Genomic DNA, 23,437 nt, shown 5'->3' on the forward strand with positions numbered 1-23,437 from the left:
GTTTTGTTCAGTATTCGCACTTGCAGCAGACCTCAGTAGCCTTTTAAGACCAAAATGGCTAGAATTACCTGCCCACCCCAGCTCCCAAACGTAACTGAAAAAAGTAGAGGAGCTCCAAGGAGTTAAGGAGGCACAGACAACGGGCACCGTGTGCCTGCAGAATCTGACATTTAAATCGCCCTGCACTTCTGGGCCAAGGCAGCCTTGGACAGGCGGGCGTGTCAGAGACAGAATGTAGAGGAGAAAGGGCTGGGCTCTGCCAGGCAGCGCGCGACGACGCCCGAACCTTGGCCTTCACAGCAGCACTCGAGAAGCCCACTGGCAGGGCTGCTCCAACGCCCCCGCCGCCCTCCGCGAATCCCGCAGTAGCCGCGCAGGTGTGCGCGGTGCGCGCGCACGCAGTGCGTGCCGGGTGCGGGTCTAGCAGGCGGAGGGGCTGCTGGGCGCCTCGCGGAGGGTGGTTGGCTGGTGGGTGTCGGCCTCCCAGCCATCCCGCCTCCTTCTTCTTGTCTCGCGCCGGCCGGGGATGCTCGTGCGCGGCGCCCCCTTGCCTGTAAGCCGGCCGTCTCGGGGGTGCGGGGTGGGGGGGGCGCGGCGTGTGTGAGTAGCTGGGAGGGGGCCGCGAGGAGCTCCGCGGAGAGCTCGCCCGGGTTAGTCCGCCGTCGTCACCTGACTCGTTGGAGCAGTCACAGCTGAGGTGGGGGCGGGGATGGGAACGCGGCGCGGATCGCTAGAGAGACGCGGCAGCGCCGGCGGAGGAAGCGGCGGCGGGCGGGTACAGGCTTCTGGGGCCACGGGCGGCGGGCGCAGGGACCGCGGAGTGGAGGGCGGGGTGCCGGGCTAGGGCAGGAGGCATCGCGCCCCGGGGCACCGGCTCCGCGCGCGGCCGCACACACCCACCCGGCGCGGCTTCCCTCGGCGGCCCGGGCTCCGCTCATCCTGCGGCGGGAGGCGCTGCTCCCGGGGCGGGGTGAGTACCCGCGGCCCCTGCTCGGCCCCCTCCTCCGCGCCAGGGCAGCGCGCGGATCCTGAGAGGATAATCCTAGGGCGCGGAGAAGGGCAGCGGCTGGGTGACAGCTCCGTGGCGCGCTCGATTGCGGGCGGGGGGCTGGGCTGGGCTGTCAGCCCGTCTCTGCTCCACTGCCAGGAAGGGCGAGGCGCCGAGAGACTCCGGCGCCTCCGCAGAGCCCCCGGGCGGCCCCTGCGGCGGGGATTTGGGGGCGAGGGGAAGGGACCCGGGCGTAGGGCCTCGGCGGGCCTTTGGAGGCGGCGGTGAGGAAGGAAAGGGAGGAGAGGGCATAATATGGCGCAATGCTAGGATAATCTCCACCGCGCCCGAAGGAGGACGAGCCCACTGCTGCAGCAGCGCGAGGAGGAGGAGGAGGAGGGAAACGGCCAGGGCTTGGGTATCCCGATTCAGACCCCGGAGCCTGCGGGCTACTGGGAAGAAACGCTGCGGCGGGCAAGCGAGAGGTGGGCACACGGTGGGCGCGGTGCCCAGGGAATAACCCCGACGCACGCCGGAGCTGGTCGGACACGCGGGGATCAGGTTGCAGGCGAAGTGCTGATTGACTGGGGGGGAGGGGGGCGCCGGAGGGGTGAGGCGGGAGGCACGGGGAGTGGGATGGGGACGGTGTTACGAGGCTGGAACCGGAGGGGGCTCCGTGACAGACCTACTCTGGTTCAAGACCCTTAGATCGCGTCGCAAGAGAGGGGCTTAGCGCTTTGCTAGCTCCTAGAGGTGGTACCAGGGCGGGGACGGAGGAGAAGGGAGCCGCCGTGCGGCTGGAGGAGGCAGGGCCGGGGTGCTCGGAGGGTAGGGTCTGCGGGTTTCAAGCAGGACCATCTCCCCTTCTTTCCCGCAGAAGAGGAGGCGATAGACTTGGCCGGAGAAGATGTCGGGCCAAACGCTCACGGATCGGATCGCCGCCGCTCAATACAGCGTGACAGGCTCCGCTGTTGCGAGAGCGGTCTGCAAAGCCACCACTCATGAAGTGATGGGCCCCAAGAAAAAGCACCTGGACTGTAAGCATCTTTTTATATAAGCGGGACATGCGCATGGCAGAGGCGCCCTGGATGCCGGCGTGCGGCCTGGGCTCGCAGTCTGTAATGCTGCGGCTTTCAGAACTCCCAGCTGAGCTCCAAATCTCCAGAGGTGGAGGTGTTGCTTTGGGGCAACCCTGAAACCTTGTGTTTGAGCCATTTTTTTTCTCCTGTTGACCTCCAAGGTCTTGGTGGAGAAAAAAAAAAAATACTTGTATGTATTAATACTATGAAATACTGAGAAATTGCACATTCTGGATTAGGCACTTTTCACCTCTTTTCTTTTCTTTTCTTTTCTTTTCTTCTCTTTTCTTTTCTTTTCTTTTCTTTTCTTTTCTTTTCTTTTCTTTTCTTTTCTTTTCTTTTCTTTTCTTTCTTTCTTTCTTTTTCCACACACCACTCCTTTATCCAGGTTATAGGAAATCAGGGGTTGAACAGTCATAACCCTCCCCCACCCCCAAAAAAGAAAAAGATGAAATTATAAAAGGTCACATTTATCACCCTAGTTTTCTAAATACATTTTAAAAGTGTCATCTCTTTCACTGTGGCTGCTGAGGTTTTGTGTGAGTGTGAGTGAGTGTGTGTTGTACATAACCACACCAAACTGAAATAAATTCAAGCTATTGAATGAGGAAATTGAACTTCAGAGATCATGGAGATTTCATTTTACACATCCTGGCACACTTCTTTGTCCCATTCTCGGAAGCTGCTGGGCAGAATGACTGCTGTGGTCACAAAATGGATGTGCTTTTTCCAGCATTTGTGATGGTGCACTTTTACATGAAAACGTTTCATTCATAATGCTTTCTTTTTATATTTGTTATTTGATGGAAAACAGCTTTAATCTAGTTTAGAATCTGATATAAAATTTTCACATGATTAACGCTGTAAATACTTAGTTATTGAAAGACAAACAGGGACTTAGAAAAAGGCACTCACTGGGTTTAGGTTTTGAGACTCTTTATAGGTAAGGCTCCATCAGCACATGTCCTCTAGCTGATTCAGCTCTAGCTGTTCAGTCTCGTTGACCTGCTTAGGAACTGCTCTGTTATGATGTTTGTTGATAAAGGTCAGTGCTGGCATAATAGACACAACTATAGCCATACGCATTTCCTATCTAGCTTCCTTTGCCCATTTTCTGAGTTTCTTTTGCTTCAGGCCTTCCCCAGTGTTTGCCTTGTGCAGTGGAGAAAATGGCACCAGTGTTAGAATTGACTTTAGTCCTATTATCTGTATGAGCACAGCTTGATGAAGCATACAGCTGGACATTGTGAGGGTCATCCAGGCTTGTGAAGCTGTTGTGTCACAGAATTGAATAATTTTGCTTCTAGAAGCTTGTCTGAGGGGAAAACACCATTACCCCTTTCCTGGGGGAGTTTCTAACAAAATTTGTTGATTATGGTATCATGTGTTATATGTGCAGTACAGGAAGGAAGAGGCCACCAGGGCCAGGGCACCTAACAGGAGTGGAAATTATAAATTCATGACCAGCTCATTTTGCTGCAGCATGCTGAATCATTTAGCCATCTTTCCATCAGTTTCCCCAACTCTGGAAAGATGACTCATGTCTTAAAGGTATGTGTCAGTCTAGCAGATATTCATTAATAAAGAAGTTATAGGTTATTGATTTGCTAAATGCTATGAAAATGATAGATCAGTATATTGATACATCTCATAAACATTCACAGGTTTGAGCATTTCATCAAAACATTATTCAGATAAAGACCCACTTTTCCATATCTAAATATTTAGTCGCCTTAGTATTTTAGATCTGGAAAAGTCTCTTAAAAATTTTCAAGGTGGGAGGTTTTCCAGTATCTCCAGCATATGTTACTGAGTGGGGTGATTTTGAAGATGTGGAACATAAGGGGGAGATTCTGTATTTAGGAAGCAGATGAAGCAGGAATTGGTATTGAATTAGTGTGAATAATCATAAGAGCTAAACATTTATTGAGCAGTTAGTATATGCCAGGCACTGGACTTTACATTATTAATTTATTGCTGCTTAACAGGTTCAGGAAAGGTAATTAACTTTCACAGCTTTTAACCACTGCACTTAACTATTGTCTGTGGCTTATTGAGTAATATTTTCTGTGGGGGGCTGTGGGGAGGAACAGTATTAGCCTGAATGGTTAATCTCCAAAACACCTATCCTGTTTGTATGGCTTTGTGTGAAATCATGCAGCACAACCCATGCTCTATTGCAAATCTCTATGGTATGCATGAAGACTTTTGAATTTGGTCACTTAAAAAAATGAGCAAAAGGCAAGCACTGAACAGTATTAGTTTTCTTTTTAACATTTTAGTTTTTGAATAAGTAATAAAATAAAAGAGCTGCACTTAAATACAACCTTAGGGCAAAATTTGGAAAGATAGATATCACATTATTGATATGTCCTATCTTAAGAAAAAATGACATGGAAAATTTGAGTATACAAATATTGTTATATTTATATGCATTTTAAGAGGGCATTTTACTTGGAATTCCTTGTGAAGTTCCTTTAAATAATAGTAGACTACCTTAGCAATTTTTTCACAGGTTTTCGGTAACATAACAGTTATAACAGTGAGTCACATCCATTATTAGGACATGCAAACACATAACTAAGTTTCCCTATAGGCATTGAAGCACTCTTAAGTAATGTTTTAGTATTGAAAATACTAAATAGTAGTTGGGAGGAAAAGAGCATAATGTAGAGTGGAAACAAAAAAAAATAATTAGCTTGATTTGTGTATAACTTTTTAGTTTGGAATTTAGGTTGGAAGGTTATAAGATTAAAGTTTATGGTTTTGTGATTTTTTTTGCAGATATTGGATTAATGGAATAGGCTCTGAATATTATTTAAAGTATTGGTTTAAAATATGATTTTTTTTTCTGTTTGGGTTGATAGGCCAAGAAAATTAGGGTTAATTCTAGTGGTTTATAAAATGATGCTTAATGGTATGTGATTTAAACATTTAAAGGAATGATTTGTTAACATCTGAGGGCAGAGCAAAGGTGGAGATAAAGAAACTCTAGGCATATAGTCTCAGATTTCCCCCCTTTTCAGTAACAGTAAGTTTCTTAGAGGAAAAATATATTCAGAAAAAGCTTCACCATGATCAGCAGATATTTATTGAATTTAAAGTAAATTAATATTGGGGCTCCTGGGTGGCTCAGTTGGTTAAGTGTCCAACTCTTGATTTTGGCTCAGGTCACGATCTCACGGTTCTGCTCATGAGCTCGAGCCCTGTGTCAGGCTCTGTGCTAACAGCATGGAGCTTGCTTGGTATTCTCTCTCTTCCTCTCTCTCCTCCCCCACTTGTGAGAGGGCATGCGTGCACATTCTCTCTCTCACAAAATAAACATTAAAAAATAAATTAATATTTTATAGTATATATTTTAAGGTGTGTTTGAATTATGTAAAACTTTTATTCCATACTCTGCTATAATAATCTTGCTCCTTGCATGTGAAAATTAAATACTTGACCAATGTTAGTTTGACATTAGTTTTTCTGGGTCCCTTTATACATCTTTGTTTCCTTTTCTTTGTAACTTTGTGTACCTATTTGGTAACACATGAAATATCCAGGATTCAGCAAGTATTTAACTTTTGGTTACAACTGTTGTGTATTTCAGTTGCTTTTCCTTTTCTGTTTTGTAGTTGATGGCCTGCCCAAGTCAAATAATAAAGAGATAAGATCCAGTAGGGCACCTAGTATCTGCCCAAGTGCTGTATCACAGTTAAAGAACAACCAAAAAATAGAATCGGCCCAATGTAACACCTGCAGGGAGAAATTTGGAAAGTTTGGCAGCCTAATATTCATTTCTGTTAATAGCTCTTACAAACAACTTCTATATATGTCCTGTGGTTAAAAAACCCTATTTAACATTATCAAAATTTAAACATAGACATTTATATCAAACCAAACCTCATGAAAAGCCAAATTGGGTATCAATAATGCAATTTTTTTCCATTTTAAACATCTTGAGGGTTTTTAATAATGAGCTTATGCTACATAATGAACAAGTGATTTGAGTTCTGAATCTTATGTTTGAGGGATACTGGCTGTCATTTTAGAAATGAGTCCTATCCTCCCAAATTAAGAAAAAGATGTTACTTCTTATTACAATATCTATAAAAGTAGTGGGAGATATGGATTATGTTTTGATTCAAGGCAAATATTGGCAAATTACCACAAGATTCCTACTGTTTTAATTTTATTCATAAAATATCTGCAAATAAGAAATATTGTGAGTATATATAATGAAAATTTAACCTTAAAAGTTTATTTGCTTTACAGAAGCTTGCTTAGTATAAATAAAATATATTTTGATTTATAGAAATGCTAATTCAGTTGATACCATATTTATACTTGTGATAACTGAAAAAAATCTTTCTATAGTGCATAGATCCAAAAAATAAAGACTATTGAATAAAATTAATAGGATCGATGTATAAAAGTTTACTGAACACTAGAGTAACTTTCAACATGAGAAGTGTACTGTTTTGCTGTAACATATTTTACTTTTATCCCACTTGTTCTCATTTCACTATTTGTTATTGACTAAATACACCCTCTCATTTTTCTGTACCAAGGCACGCTCCATTCCTCCTTGATTTCACCAGAAGACCCAGTCTAGGTGTGGAGATGGAGGAGATAGTATTTTTTAGGCACTGAGGAAGAGCCAGGGGAAATCACTTCTGAAAAAGCATTCGAGTCAATGATCATTTATACAGTAAATCTGTAAAGACACCAATCTGTATGGTCCTGTGATGTTCCCAGACAACACTCAGCATTCTGGGAGAGGGTGGAGAGATCATGTGAGGTTTGGGGGCTGGCAGGAGCAGGAAAAGCAGAAGAGTGGCAAAGAGTCTCAGGTAATAGTAAGGAGCATGCTTTAGAAATGACTTAAAATTGGGGTGCCTGGGGTGGCTCAGTCAGTTGGGCATCTGACTTCAGCTCAGGTCATGATCTCACAGTCTGTAAGTTCAAGCCCCGCATCAAGGCTCTGTGCTGACAGCTCAGAGCCTGGAGCCTGCTTCAGATTCTGTGTCTCCTCCTCTCTCTGCCCCTCCCCTGCTCATGCTGTGTCTCTCTCTGTCTCAAAAATAAATAAAAACATTTAAAAAATTTTTAAAAAACAATGACTTAAAATAGTTAAGCAGGCTTTATATCAACTGTTTTTTCCTGGATCTTTTTACTTCCAAATTTTCAGAGAAATCTTTTTTTTTTTATGGTATAATATTCTATTTGGGTCACTTTGGATATTTTTTTCTCCTTTGGTGATCACTGTAGTTAGCAGATACTTTCTTAGAACCAGTATATAATTGGTAACTCACAATTTTTTAAAAGTTGCAAAACTTGTATATATAGAAAAAAATAAAATTATGTAAGAGTAGGTAAATGTATGTATTAATTGCAATATTAGCTTGTAGTATTTTAGATTAAAATCTAGATTTTTGATACATTGCCATATTAGTTTTAATGTTTAATAAATGGCTGCTGAAGTCTTGTAATTTAATCTGTGCACTCAGTTGCTATGGATCTATCTCTTAGCTTTTCACAAATATCCTTCCAATATCTTACCTCCTCTTTTCAGATTGATTGATGCTGGGATGGGATGTTCTTGGAGCTTATCTAGGTTTCAGTAACTTTGTAAAGAAGGTCAGAAGTGACATATAACCTTCTTCCCTGAGAGCCTAGGATGCTTTCCTTAACAGAGTTGTATTTTAGGTGGCTCAACTCCTGAGCCAGCTGCTATTAAGTGAGCTTTCAAATATAATCATAGTTCAATTAAATAATTTGAAAAGCCCCATTTCTTTCCATTAAAAAATATTTATTCAGGGCGCCTGGGTGGCTCAGTCAGTTGAGTGTCCAACTTTGACTCAGGTCATGATCTTGTGGTTTGCGTCCAGCTCTGTGCTGACAGCTCAGAGCCTGGAGCCTGCTTCAGATTCTGTGTCTCCCTCTCTCTCTGCCCCTACCCCGCTTGCTCGCTCTCTCTCTCTCTCTCTCTCTCTCCCCCAAAAAATAAATAAACATTAAAAAAATAAAAAAAAATATGTTTATTCAGTTCCACCTTGTTTGCAAATTCTTTTCTCTTTACAGAGAAACACCATTTGCTTGTGAAGGGAAATGTTGGCTGTCTTTTTTCTTAGGGGTTTATGTAATGTGCTCTATGCTTTGTTTCTCGTTAAGGAGAGAATAGTAGAATGGCATACCCAGTGTCAGTTGCATGATGACCTATAAGACAGGATGGAGTCTTCCTAGGAGCAACTTGATGACAGCCCAAACCAGAGAGAGAATTGTACCCAAAACCCCACAGCCTTTTTACACCTGGGTTCCTGCTCTCTCTTCATTTGTTCCAAATGTGTGAGGATCCCTCCTGCCTTCCCATGTGTACATAAAATGTCTCTACTATGCATCTTTAAGAAGGATTTAATGTTTTCTAAAGGATTTTGTGATATGCCATTCCTGGCTACTCAAGAGAGAAGCTGCATTTTTGTCTACTTTGTGTGGTTTTGCTTTTTGGCCTGATCATTAATTATTCTCCCAGGGTTAGCACTTTTATTTTATTTTTTTTATTTTAAAAAAAAAAATTTTTTTTAACATTTATTTATTTTTGAGACAGAGAGAGACAGAGCATGAACGGGGGAGGGGCAGAGAGAGAGGGAGACACAGAATCGGAAGCAGGCTCCAGGCTCTGGCCCGGAGCCTGACACGGGGCTCGAACTCACGGACCGCAAGATCGTGACCTGAGCCGAAGTCGGACGCTCAACTGACTGAGCCACCCAGGCGCCCCAGCACTTTTATTTTAAATGATAACTCTCCTCCTTTCTGTATCAGTTATTCTGTCATCTGTATCTTTAACCTCTCCTCCTATCTCTCTCATGAGCATTTTCAAGTATCTCCATGTAAAACAAGGTCACCGACACACAGCCCTCCTTGGATTCTATGACCTCTTCCAGCAGCCAACCTGTTGTCCCTTGCCTTTCTTTTACAGCCAAGCTTCTTGAAACAGAAGCTCACCATTCCAAAGAAAACAAACACAAGTCTACCCCTCTTTGGATATCCTGTGTCTTTGGCTTAACCCAAGTGTGAACTACTAGGATTGTTGTCAGGTTCTAGGCATTGCCCACCGAATTGGCCAAGCCACTAATTTGAGAGTTTCCCCTCATCTGTCACATCCAGTCAGTGATCAGTTGTTAAAAAAACTCTCTGAAATGTCCTTCTTAACTGTTTCTGCCTTGGTTTAAATCAGTTACAAACCTCATTTGTAAAACAAAGGTGAGTAATGTTACCTACGTGTTATCTTTGGTGAGATATTATGCATGTGAAATACCTGGCCCAGAGCTTGACTCACAAATGTGCATTGAACATCAGTTATGACTACCGCTGTTTCTAGTACAATCGCTGTTGGTGCTACTGTTGCCCTTACTCGTACCATTACTGCCACTACCACCACCATAACAACGGACATGACCATTAGTGATTTGCCCTTACCACTTCTCCACGATTGTTTTTTGCCCCCTCCTTTCATTTACTTCAGTTTGTGTTTTAATTCCAACTTTCTCTTTCTATAGTTTGAAAGCTTAAAATACATATTATTTCTGTTTCTTTTCATGATCACCTTTAAAAATGTAGTATATCTACTTAAAGTCTAAAGTAGAACAGTATCTTTTTATTTCCTCCTAAAGAAGAGAAATTTAGAAACTTCAGTCACCCACTTCTCACTTACATGCTATGTTGGCTAGTGTTTTAATTCTACCATAGTTTTAACTCCCAAAGTTAGACATTATTATTTGATACAGGCAGTGTATATGCAGGTAAACCCTCCTTGACTTTACCATTCCTTCATTATGTCTAAGATTTTCCAGAACTGTATCTTTTTAAAGCTCCTTAAGTGAGGCTCTTTAGTAGTAAACTCTATTTTTGTCTAAAGATAAATTTGTCCATATTTTTGAATGATAGTTCATATATCTTATATATATGTATTTTTTTCTATATAGTTTATATATAGTTGTTTTCTCTTGGAACATAATTTCACTCTTTTGGCTACTGTTGTTCCTTGTAAGAAGTCATCTATGAGTCTACATGTCTTTAGGTAATCTCTTAGTACTTGTGGCAGCTTCTAAAATCTTATCTTGTCCTGCTGTAGTGCATATGTGTATAAATGTAGCTTTTTTTTAAATTTTAATTTCAGTGTAGTTAATATAACAGTGTTGTTTTAGTTTCACAGGTACCATATAGTGATTCAACACTTGTATACATTACTTAGTGCTCATCACTCTTAATCCTCCTCATCTGTTTCACTCATCCGCTCCCACCTTTCCTCTGATAACCATCAGTTTGCTCTCTATGTTTTGGTTTCTCTCTTTTTTGTTGTTGTTCTTTGTTTTGTTTCTTAAGTTCCACATATGGGTGAAATAATATGGCGTTTGACTTTCTCAAGCTGACTTATTTCATTTAGCATTATACTCTCTAGATCCATCTGTGGTGTTGCAAATGGCAAGATTTCATTATTTTTATGGCTGAGTAATATTCCATTGTGTGTGCATATGTGTATGTGTGTATACCACATCTTCTTAATCCCATTCATCTATTGATGGAAACTTGGACTATGTCCATAAATTGTCTATTGTAAATAATTCTGCAGTAAACATAGGGATGTATATATCTTTTTTAATTAACGTTTTCATATTCTTTGAGTAATTACCCAGCAGTGGAATTACTGGATGATATGATAGTTTTATTTTTTTATTTTCCGGGAATCTCCATACTGTATAATGGCTGTACCAGTTTGTATTCCCACCAACATTGCAAGAGGGTTCCTTTTTCTCCACATCCTCACCAACACATTGTTTCTTGTGTTTTTGGCTTAGCTATTCTGGCAGGCATGAAGTGATATTCACTATAGTTTTGATTTGTATTTCCCTGATGAGAAGTGATATTGAGCATCTTTCATGTGTTTGTTGGCCATCTATGTGTCTTCTTTGGAGACATGTCTGTTCATGTCTTCTGTCCATTTTTTACTTAGATTATTTGACTTTTTTTTGGTTCTGAGTTATATACATTCTTTGTAGATTTTGGTTACTAACCCTTATTCAGATATGTCCTTTGCAAATATCTTCTCCTATTCAGTAGGCTGTCTTTTAGTTTTATTGTTTCCTTCACTATGCAGGAGCTTTTTATTTTGATGTAGTCCCAATAGTTTATTTTTGCTTTTGTTTCCCTTGCCTCAGGGGACACATCAGAAAAATATTGCTGTAACTGATGTTGGAGAAATTACTGCATGTGCTCTTTTCAACGTTTATTTATTTTTGGGATAGAGAGAGACAGAGCATGAACGGGGGAGGGGCAGAGAGAGAGGGAGACACAGAATCGGAAACAGCTCCAGGCTTTGAGCCATCAGCCCAGAGCCTGACGCGGGGCTCGAACTGACAGACCGCGAGATCGTGACCTGGCTGAAGTCGGACGCTTAACCGACTGCGCCACCCAGGCGCCCCTGCATGTGCTCTTTTCTAGGATTTTTATGACTTCACATCTCACATTTAGGTCCTTAATCCATTTTGAATTTATTTTTGTGTATAGTGTAACAAAGTGTCGCAGTTTCATTCTTTGGCATATAGCTGTCCAGTTTTCCCAGCACCTTTTGTTGAAGAGACTGTTTCCCATTGCATATTCTTGCCTCCTTTGTTGGAAATTAATTGACCATATAGTAGTGGGTTTACTTCTGGGCTCTCTATTCTGTTCCATTGATCTATGTGTCTGTTTTTGTGCTTGTACCATACCGTTTTAATTACTATAGCTTTGTAGTATATCTTGATATCTGGGATTGTGATCCCTCCAGTTTTGTTCTTGTTTTTCAAGACTGCTTTAGCTATTTGGATTTTCTTTTCTTTTCTTTTGTGGTTCTGTACAGATTTTAGGATTGTTTGTTCTAGTTAAGTGAAAAATTCTGTTGGTATTTTGGTAGGTATTTCATTAAATCTGTAGATTACTTTCAGTAGTATAGAAAGAAATTTTAACAATATTCTTCAAAGCCATGAGCATAGAATGTCTTTCCATTTCTTTGTATCATCCTGAATTTCTTTCATCAGTACTTTATAGTTATCAGAGTCCAGGTCTTTCACTTCCTTGGTTAAGTTTATTCCTAGGCATTTTATTTATGTATTTATTTTGGTGCAATTGTAAATGGGATTGTTTTCTTAATTTCGCTTTCTACTACTTTATTATTACTATATAGAAATACAACAGATTCCTGTATTTTGATTTTGTATCCTGTGACCTTACTGAATTCATTTACCTGCTCTAGTAGTTTCTTGGTGACATCTTTGGGTTTTCTAGATCACGTCATCTGAAAATACTTCCTTGCCAATTTTGAATGCTTTTATTTCTTGTTCTTGTCTGCTGTGGCTAGTAGGACTTCCAGAACTATGTTGAATAAAAGTGGTGAGAATGGACATGATTTTTTTCCTGATCTTAGGGGAAGAGCTCTCCATTTTTCACCATTGAGTATGATATTAGCTATGGATTTTTCATATATGGTCTTTATTATGTTGAGGTATGTTCTCTCTAAACTGACTTTGTTGAGGATTTTTATCATGAATGGATGTTGTCCTTTGCCAAATGCTTTTTCTACATCTATTGAAATAATCATATGATTTTTGTCCTTTCTCTTATTGATGTGATATATTGCATTGATTTACAAATAATGAACCACCTTTGCATCCCTGGAATAAATCCCACTTGATTGTAGTGAATGATTTGTTAATGTATTGTTGGTTTGGTAATATTTTGAGGATTTTTGCATCTGTGTTCATCAGAGATACTGGCCTATACTTCTCTTTTTTTGTGGTGTCTTTATCTGGTTTGGTATCAGGGCAGTGCTGGCCTCATAGAATGAATTTGGAAGCATTCCTTCCTCTTAGATGTGGCTTTCTTTTATTTATCCTCTTAACACTAAATCTTTTCATTATATTCTTCTATCTCATTATATCCTTATATAACATTTATAGTTTCAAATGCTTTTTTTACTGTTTAGCATGCTTTGTTTTTCAGGTGTCTTCCAGTTTATTAATTATCTCTTTATGTTGTGTCTGCTTTTACTCATCCTTTCGTTTCGAATTTTATTCATTAATATTTTTCATTTTTGAAGTTTTTCAAATTTGCTCTTTTTTGGATGACATAGATTTCTTACTCACATTTTTGAGTTCCTCTTTTGTTTATTCACCATTTGGAACACAGCTCACTTTATATTTGTATCTCATAGATCCATTACATGAAGTTCTGTGTCTGCTACTGTTTTTGACTGACTATTGTGAAATGTTTCCTCACGTGTTTTATAATTTTGGACTTCATATGTGGGAATCCTGAAAATTTAGGATAACCTAGAGAGGATTTGTGTTTGCTTCTGTCAAATCCCACAAGTGCTACTGTCCTGAGGGCACCTTAAGGTGGTTTCTGCTATTGGAGTTTCCCATCCAGTGCAGGTCTAGGTGTGTAATTCAAAGTCTAAAAGGCTCAGAATACCAAAGTTCTTTTTTATAAAACATTTTATAGCAGAACTTGACCTTATCCAGTCTTTATGTTTCCTACCATCAAAGTTTGTATGTTGAACTACATACAAACTACAGAAATATTGTTGTATTATAGTCTGCTGTCCAGATTAGACTGGGGTGTTACTTAATATATGGCGTATGTACCATTTTACTTTTGTAAAATCTGAACAATCCTAAATTCTGAAACACATATGGCTCTGAGGGTCTTGGATAGAGGAGTGTGAATCTGTAGTCTAAATATGAGTCACCAACTTGGACAAGGGAAAAGCTATGGTTATAAAAGCCCTAGATATTTCTTCTTTTTCCTTCATTTACCCAGAACCTAGACTGAGTAGGACGAGCTTTTGTCTTCCTTTGCTGGAAGTTGTTCTTTTTTGTTTTTGTTTTTTCTTCTTATTTTACAAAGGGAGTAACCCTTTGAGGATCCCAGCTTTCTGTGGAGGTCTTTATTCCAACTAGCCACCTTGCTTAGTCTCAAGACCTTGTTTCCTGTTCCCCATAGGGCTGTTAAAATCTAAGCCTCCTGGCCTCTCAGATTAACACATGGCCTCAAGCAGCCTGCTCTTCAGTATCACTTTGCCGTGTGTTTTTCTGCATCTTCTTTCTGTTTTGGCCTTGGGGATTGCTCTTATTTTCTTGTGAGGTCACCCAAATGAGTGGAAGGATGACAGTAATATTTACCCAAATTATCAGGTGTGCTTTTTTCCTGTATGCTAGAGATGCAAGCAGCCTGTTTTCCTATCCTCTGTTCTTTCCTTCCACTCCCCATACACACCACAGTTCATTCCTGAGAAACTTTGAAATTCATTAGGTGCATCTATTCTCTGTATTACTTTTTGTCCTTTATGCAGTTTCTGTGTTTTAATGTATTTTTAAAATTTCACTTCCAAAACCTAGTTTAGTCATTCTTTCTCAGGACTTCGATGGCCCCCCATGCATGCATCCCTGCCATATCACTCACGGGGCTGCAGAAGGATCCTGTTGAGTAGAATTTCTTGTTCCCTCTAGTCTGCAGTTTCATTGAGGCTGCCTTATCTCCAACACCAAACATAGCATGGGAGCCGGTTTTGGTAAACCTTTAGTGAATGATTTTTTATTTCAGATTTCACATCTCCCAAATTTCAGCACTTTTTTGTTCTTATAAACTTTCTCTTTAAAGATTTTACTTTTACTTGCTAACCTTTCAGAAGAGCAAGGAGTTTAACTTGATTCATTTTCTCTCAAGGTTTTGAAAACCAAAGTGTAATATTAGAGGAAATAAAACAACTAAAAGAAACATTAAGTTGCTTAATGTACATAGCTGTACATTTCCTGATGGTCTTTTAACACTTGCATTCCTGTGACATGATAAAAATGTTATTTGGGAGAAAATTATATCCTGACGTGAAAAGATTTTTTTGGTTGTAAGTTAAAGCATATGTGTACTTCTCTTGATGGATGTCATCAATAATTAGGTAGTATATTATTATTAATATTAGAGAAAATTCTTCACTAGCATTTATTGTGTGTATATGTGGGTACCCATTTGCTTTAGTTTGTTTTGAGTTGGATGCAGTTAGGTAGCATTGTTTTTCAGTATCCACCTTATAATTCACGAGTGTATACATTATGAGTAGTAGGGATAGTTATAGAAGAAAAACATTTCAAAGTAGCTGTATACTTTTAATTTTCATTGAAATGATATTCACCATTCATGATTCACTAACATGATAATATCACCATTGACGCTTTTAGAAAAGCTATGAAGAAAGGGGACAAGCTTAAGCTAAAATTTTGGGTTGTGGTTCCTTTGTAAAGAGAGCAATAAATGTTAGCATATTTAATTTGGCTTTAATTTCACTTGTTTGTAGAAATTAGAAATTACTTTCAGTATTGAGGCTTTTAGTAGCTTATTTAGCACGATGCCATTATTTATTCATTTAACAAATATTGGGTATTTACTAAATATCAGGAATCATTCCAAGAGGCAAGGATACCATGGTGAACAAGATACATATAGCTCTTGGCAGCTTATTAGGGGAGAAAATGAAAGAAATAATTATGAGTGGCTCAAAAAGAATTAAGTGCTAATAGGGGAAGTAAAGACCCCAGTGGAGGTACATTGCCGAAGTGATGTTTAAGCTCAGACCAGAAGAATGAGTGGACTACGTAGGTGAGGGACAGATAGGAGCTGCTGCACCCTTCTCTAAGAAGAGGTTCAGAGAGAGCAGGGCACACTGTAGGAATTTAAATAAGTTAAGGGTTACTGGAAAACTAAATTTAAGAAGGCTAAGAATGTTAAGAAGCAAGAGCTGAGTTGTGGATGGTGACCAGATGTGGAGGGCCTTCTAAAGCTGGAGAGAACCTTCATTTTCACAGATAAGGAAGCTAAGTGCCAAGGAGGAAAAACCATACATTCTGTATGGGTTAATCCTGAATAATTCCTATCTGTCTGCCTTGAGCAGGTGCCCTAATGGGTTATTGCTTTGTTCACCTAGTTCTGATTGCTCTGTTGATACCAGGAAATAATATCTGTGTGAGTCACGTGGGAAATGGAAAAATATTTAAACATATATACATACCCACATACACTTTAGTAGTCTTAATTCAAATTCACCATAAATGCAAACCAAACCCAGGGCACTTCTGGCACAGTGGACAGTCACGAAGCAGTCCCTAATGGCATTCTAGGATGCGCCTTGCCAGTCTGACCTCTTTTTATCTTTTTCCTCTTTTTGTCTGTTGCTTGGTTGTTGGGTCATAGTGCTAATACCAGAGAATGCTACCTCTGCCATTGGTGACAGTGAAGACTAAAAAGGTTACAGATGTGTGTAACTTAGTTGAAAGTCTTAAAAACTGTGTATTAAACAAACTTTAAAGGCCTTTTAGTTTGACCTTATTTTTTGATGACAGAATTTATAACATTCCTTAACTCTTACCAGTGAAATAATAGAATTTTATAATCAGGCTTAACTGTTAACAGTCCAAAACAAACCAAAAAAAATCAAAAGTAACCCCCCCAAATCACCATATATATTATGTATATCTAAGTACGTTTATGCCATGTTTCGCTGGGTTTGTTAGTCTGTTACTGTCAAAGAAAAAATCTAAGTTATTAATATTGAGGTTAAGTAAATATCCAAGTGAAGAATTTTATTGTTCTCCTGTTCTTTCCGAAGCTAGTTGTTTCCACATTATCATCTTCTGTAATTCTTTTCCTTAAGAGAAGTATTAAAAATACCATGAAATATTTTATTATTTTTCCTTAAAAGCTGGAATGTAATTTTAGAAAACTTTCTATAATCTCAATGTCAACTTGATTAGCTTCAAACTGTACGCTTTACAGACCCTCCACCATCTGCCTAAACCATTCAGTTCGGCCACGGCTTCACAAAGTTTTGTAATTTTTGTCTCCCTAATTCACGAGGGTTGCGACGTGTTCATGTTTTTCTGGGCTCTTCATTAAGCAGTTTACATTTAACATTCTGGCTTTTGCCTGCCACTAATTAGCATGAGTGCACCCTTGGAAGGTTCCATGGAAAGCTGATTTGAGGATGTGCTAACAACAGGCTGAACCCACTGTTAACACCTGCATCTCCTCTTTGCTTTGTTGTTTTGTACTTCCTTTTTTCCCCATAAGGGAGCCCATCATGGTTCCAAAAGAGTCACTTAATTTTTAGTTATACTTTATTGCATTTTATGAAAAACTGTGTGCTGCAGTAACATTAGTCTGTCAAGGGTCTGTTTTCTCTCTTGCTCTCTCACTCTGTCTCTATATGTGTGCGTGTGTATATGTATATATATATATATATATATATATATATATATGTGTGTGTGTGTGTGTGTATGTATGTGTGTGTGTGTGTGTGTGTATATATATATATATATATATCAGTGGAACCTAGTGACTTTGGCCCTTCTTTGGATTGTTGTACTAATCAATTCATGCAGTAATGCTGTGAACTTAGAAGTGTTTCTTCAGTTGAGTTCAGCATTACTTTTTCAGGTGGGAAAATAAGAGTATAAATTGGGCACTCAATTGGTGGGAATGTAAATTGGTGCGAATATTTGGGAGAGAAAATTGGCAATATTAGTCAAAACTCTTAAAGATCCTTTGACACAGCAATTTGACTGCTATAAATTTATCTCTGATAAATAGTTGGCATAATAGAGAAAAGTGTGCATTCAAAGATGTTTGTTGTAGCAATGTATATAGGAATACAAAATTGAATACACCTAAATACTTGATTAAAAAATGATGGGTGTCCAAACAATAAGATCGGGCAGCTTTGAAAAATGAGGTTGTTAAAGTATATCTGACATGTGAAGACAATTTATTAGGTATGGTCTAATTTTCATTTTTTAAGATATAGATAGATAAGTTCGTTATACATATTTTGGTAGAATATTTGCCAAAATGCTATCTGTGTGTTGAAGGATTTTTACTTCCTACTTTATACCCATATTAGTCATGACTAGTTTAATTATGAGTTACAGGAATATAGATGAAACTAATTTGGGCAAAGACAGGATCATTTTGGCCCTTGTAATCAAGGTGAGGGAAAGGCAGGGTGAACTGGACCTCCCTGGTGCTTGTTTAGGATTCTTCCTCCACCTCCTGTTTCTCTCACCTCCATTTCACACAATAGTGACAGAACACGTGCTTCAGTCTCACAAATTAACTTTCTCAGTGAGTCTGGAAACACAGTGGACTAAAGCTCCCAGGTTCACATCACCACAGCCTCACCAAGAGAAAGGAATTCTCTTCCTAGAGTTTTACAAATTCATAGGGAAGAATTCTGATTTGCTTTGCTCAGTTCATGGTTTGTCTCTATGAGTACGCATGATACCATGGCTGTCGGTCTTAACCAGAACTACCTTGTTGGGAATCCCAAGAACTAGTGGCTTGATCTAAGTTTTATTTCTTGCTCACATCACAGTCTGCTGTGGATGGCACCTTCCTTCTAGGGATTCTATCACTTAGGATTTCACCACTGAATTCTATGCATATATAACAGAGGAAGGAAGATAGTCGAGTTGGGGGCAGTATTGCAGGGGAAGATTTAGGTCCAGGTCTAGACATCATTTGGCCTCTATTCCATTGGCAAGAACACAGTGGCCTCACTAGGCGAAGGTGGAAAATGAAGACTAGTTGTGAATGCAGGAGGAGAAGGAAATGGGATGTGAACACATAGTATTGACTCTATAATGTCCATGGAAAAAGAAATTGGATTATAGCTTGTCACCTATATCTTAAAACACTTATTGTATGCCACCTAGATCTCCAGGGATTTCACTGCTATAGTAGTGTGGTCATTAATATCTAATAATAAGCTAGCTACTATCATTTTCTTTTTCAGTGAGATCAGATGATTCTGGAAATGGATGACTAGTGGCCAGCCAGTAGACTCGTTGCATATTTCTCCATCCTTGGCAGACAGTGCAGATTGATCCTGGCACGGGTTTCTTCAGAGCTTTGATTTGGCCTCCTGGTGCATCCATAGACAATACTTTGGATTTCTGCTATCAATCATAGTTGACACTCAGGATGAAACACATTTGCCATCACTCGGCTAGGCAGTTTATCCATGCAAGATAGTAAGGCAAAGCATTTGCTGGATTTACCTAGAACCCAAGATTGGCATTCAACTTGGATGGTGCCAAACCTAGAATTTGTCTGACAGTGACCTTGTCTTTAACATCTAGTAATTCAGGGCACCTGGGTGGCTCAGTCAGTTAATTCAGGGCACCTAGGTGACTCTTGATTTCAGCTGAGGTCATGATCTCACAGTTCATGAGTTCAAGCCCTGAGGCAGTCTCCACACTGACAGTGCAGATACTGCTTGGGATTCTCTCCCTTTCTCTCTGCCCCACCCCCAAAAATAAATAAACTAACTTACAATCTAGTAATTCAGTGATTTGTGTGGTTAGGCCATGGGGAGTAGTTCTTCCTTGTTCTGTTTGATAGCCACAGGGTGTTGTTCCTGGTTGTCTGTTTTGCATTAACAGAGACTGTTAGGGCCAGTGTGAGACAGGGAACAGATGTTTGAAAATTTGCATTTAAGATCTAAACTTTCAGGCATCAGGTCTGATTCTAATCAATTGCCTTTAGATATGTTATACAAAGCATATTTGAATTTTAGTACCAAGGAGTTTTCTTTGAGTTGTTACTTAGGTACCTACATGGATATGGTTTCTTTTTTAATGTAAGGTGGTTCTTTATTCACTTTTTGATGAATAAAGGGATTCTCTGGGGTGAAGGAGGGGCTCACACATGAGCATTGTGCATGGCACATGTATGCTATCGATTGCTGCCATCCTCACAAACTCCTGAGAGGTAAATACTGTTATCCTTACTTTACAGAGAAGGAAAAGAAGGCCTGAAGAGGTTAGGGAACTCATCCAAGGTCCCACAGATAATGAGGGGAGAAGTCAGGACTTTATCAGGGATTCTGTTAAGACAGTGGGTTTTATTTCCTTTGCCACATGTTTTTTTGCTTGTGTGTGTGTCTGGTGTCACAAGTAGCAATAATCCAAAGAAAAATCAGTTAAAGCACCATGTGATTGTTTTAGGAAGGAAAAACAGGGGGTGGGATATAAAGACAGTTTATTAGCAAATTAGCTAGATGGGCAAAATCCCTGCGAAGTCCCTCCTCTGGCTCATGGGAAAAAAGGTGGACAGGTTGGGTTCAAATGACTGTTCCTGAGCCAGTCTCACCCCTGATGGGTTATGTCTTTTGATGGCTTGACACTGAAGCCTTTATTTTATCATATGTGTTAATTCAGGACTTCGGGAGGTGATGGAAGCACAGCAGGAGGAGTACTGATTAGTGATCAGAGGACCTGGTGGAATTCCAGGCTCTGTTGCTTTAGGGCCATGATCTTGGCCAGATTAACTTTATTTCTTTGGGCCCCAATCTCTTCTTTTCTAAGGCATCCTGGGGATATGGTAACACTCAAATGAATAGATTTGTTAAAAACAGGAATAACAACAAACTTAGACCCTAAATTACTCTCCAAATTATTGTTATTAGAGGCAAAAACCTTTTGAGCCCCAACAGTTATCTTCCTGGGTACCTTTCAGGTCCTGCATGCGGCAGTAAATATGCAAAAGACCAGCCTTAGCTACTCTGTGCTGATCTTGCGTTACTTGAGAGATAATAGTTTATTCTGAGAACATGTGAAAAGAGAATAGGGATAGTTAAACCCTCACTGTATGTTTGCATGATTTTGTTTTTGTTCTGTTGACAAATGTTAGTACTAATTATAAAAATATTAGTGTAACTTGTGTTTGATTAAAATAATCTCCTAAAATATAGTGAGACTTGGGTGGTATAGGTTTAGACTTAGCATTTTTTAGATATTAAAACTTTCAAATATAGTCTTTTAGTAAAAGAAGGTTATTGCTTCTTAAAAATAATAGTAGTTGTCCATGGAAATGTTTAAGATATACAGGAAGTGATAAAACTAAAATATGTGGAGTGCCTTTATTGTTGGGCCTTAGCATTTTGTACTACTCTCTGGTTATAATTGAAGACATGAATAGAAAGGGAGAGGCCCTAAATAGACTGTTTTGCATTAGGCATTAATGAGTTGCCTTTGAGGAAATATATATTTTTTTGATATTTGGAAAAAAATTTTGAACTGGCAGTAAAATTGGTTGAAAAGTAAGGTCAGTTTTCATGGTGAATCTCGATTTATATTGTATATACTAATAGTGAAATATATTTTAAGGAGTTAGTTTTTAATACTAACAGGTGAACAAAACTTATCACTGTGTAACAAAACTTAATAATTAATAATGTTAAGGGTACTATGTTCATTTAGTTGAAGACATTTTGAAAAACTGTTAGCTGGATAATTGAATCATTTAAAATTTTACATATAAGAATTTTATCCTTCTAGCTATCAGTAAGCTATATAGTTGTGGTTAAGAATCTGTAACTATCAATAAACCAATAAACCAGATACAGTATAACTTTAGGCAAGTTATAATTCTGAGAGTTTGTCAAAATCTTAAATAGGTAATAAATATGAGCTCTTTTATTTTTAAGCATTTTTGTGTGTTTTCTGTTTAATTAAACTGCTAAACTTGACAAGCTTCTGTGAAAAGTGTGGAAAGAGCAAACATTTGCCTGGATTCAGGAGTACCATTCTTGAATTAAAATTTTAATATTAAAAATCCAGGAATTGTTAGTAGTAAGAATACTGGAATTGAAATGCATAAAAAATGGAATATTAGCAATTTCTGCATCACAGTATGATCCATTCTGTATATCCAATCTTGGTTATCTTATATAAAGCTGAGTTATATAGTTTGTAGTTTAAATAGTTTTCTTTATATTATATGAATGTTTTTAGAAAAATTAATTTCTTTCCCATACTAATTTAAGTTATTTTTGGACTTTTAATATGAGAACCAAACTAATACTACCCATATCCATTTTCTTATAGTGCGTACTGAAAAGATAAAATTGAAGGGTGTTAAGGAATAAGATATAAAAAAAGAAATTGCTAAAGTTCTAAGACTTGCCCCTTTTGAGCTAAAGATTCACTATTCCTATTTCCAAACTTCTATGAAAACATATAGGATTTTGCAACATTGGTGCTTTCTTTTTTTGGAGTCACATTAGTCAGTATGGACATAACCAACCAAACAAAACAACTTGTTCAGTGTACCTATTGCTTTAATAGAGAATGGAGTATTTTAGTAATGTGTTACTGAGCAGAATTGTGTTTTCTTAGACTTGCAAACTTTTATTCAGCATGTGCTTCCTGACTAATTTTGAGATCTCAAAATATATTCTAGTCTCTTTTGGATTATAGAGCAAAATAAAGATATTGAGATCAAAGGTCTCTTAAAAAGTTGTGCTAAAGGAGAGGTACTTCAGAAATGTGTTACATTTGTCTTGAATAACAGTATTATTTATTCCTCAAGGAGAGATTTGTTCCTCACAGCACCATTAGAAACCATTCCCTGGAAAAAATTAAAATAGTCAAATTAAGTTATTGTTCTATGTCCATAATCATTAGGAAGACCCTAATAGGCTCTTTTTCCCTATGTTTCAGAAAACTTACCTGAGAGTATTTTTTATAGTAATCAAACAAATGCAAAGATAATTTTAATTAATTGTTCAGAGATAGGGTACAGTAGGTAGGAGGAAACTAAGATTAATTTAAAAATTTAATATATATAATGAAAATAAATGATGACAAACGGAAAGGAAGTAAAAGGAAAAAAAATGAATACAGTTACTCTAAATCACTGAAGATAAAATTTTATATCCTACAGGAAAGGTGGAGAGTTAAATGTCAGCATGTGTAGGATAGAAAATAAAGAAAAGTAAGGCAACTGACATGAAGCAAAAGAGGAGGTTTGGAGACAAATGTTTGACATAGTTTAATAGGAAATCAAATGTGATATTTATATCCATAGTTTTTTGAGGACTGATGTCAAAAATTTTCTAAATTTAAGACCTCGTTCTTTTCTTTACTATCCTCTCTCTTGATCTTTAAACTTAGATAACAGGGTAAAGGGTTAATACTGAAATTAGGTTAATATTTACCAGATTTTTAAAATATTTATCCTGAAGTTATTTGGAAGTTTCCATTTTTAGTGCATGTTTTGTGTTTACTTTTTCACCTACTGGTTTTTTGTTTTTGTTTTTGTTTTTACCGTTTTTTATGTGAGCAAAATGTTTTAAGGTTCATTCATCATTGCTGGGTTCAACAAATGTTTATTGAAGACCATAGTATACTCTGCTAGGGTTGGTTTTCTTGCTCTTATAGTTGCATAACTTGATAGGAGAGCCAAAATGGAATTTTTAATTTCTAGAGTTTAAGTGGATGATTATTTGAAAGCTGTGCCA

At 38.7% G+C, this 23,437-nt stretch overlaps 1 protein-coding gene across 11 annotated transcripts in view; it reads left to right on the forward strand.

Moving 5' to 3' along the window:
• Positions 1-299: 299 nt before the first annotated feature.
• SNAP91 (synaptosome associated protein 91) overlaps positions 300-23,437 on the forward strand; it is a 147,167-nt gene continuing 124,029 nt past the window's right edge. For 3 of the 11 annotated variants that reach the window (XM_027057327.2, XM_053222509.1, XM_053222508.1), the window contains exons 1-2: positions 301-553; positions 1,866-2,025. In XM_027057327.2, coding sequence (XP_026913128.1) covers positions 1,896-2,025 — 130 coding nt within the window. In that variant the 5' untranslated portion in view covers positions 301-553; positions 1,866-1,895. Of the gene's footprint in view, positions 554-795; positions 971-1,259; positions 1,474-1,865; positions 2,026-23,437 lie in introns of those variants that run through there. The other 8 variants (XM_053222506.1, XM_053222507.1, XM_053222510.1 and 5 more) reach the window with 7 other exon arrangements.

Source organism: Acinonyx jubatus, chromosome B2 (assembly GCF_027475565.1).
Source record: "Acinonyx jubatus isolate Ajub_Pintada_27869175 chromosome B2, VMU_Ajub_asm_v1.0, whole genome shotgun sequence".
Taxonomy (NCBI): Eukaryota; Metazoa; Chordata; class Mammalia; order Carnivora; family Felidae; genus Acinonyx; species Acinonyx jubatus.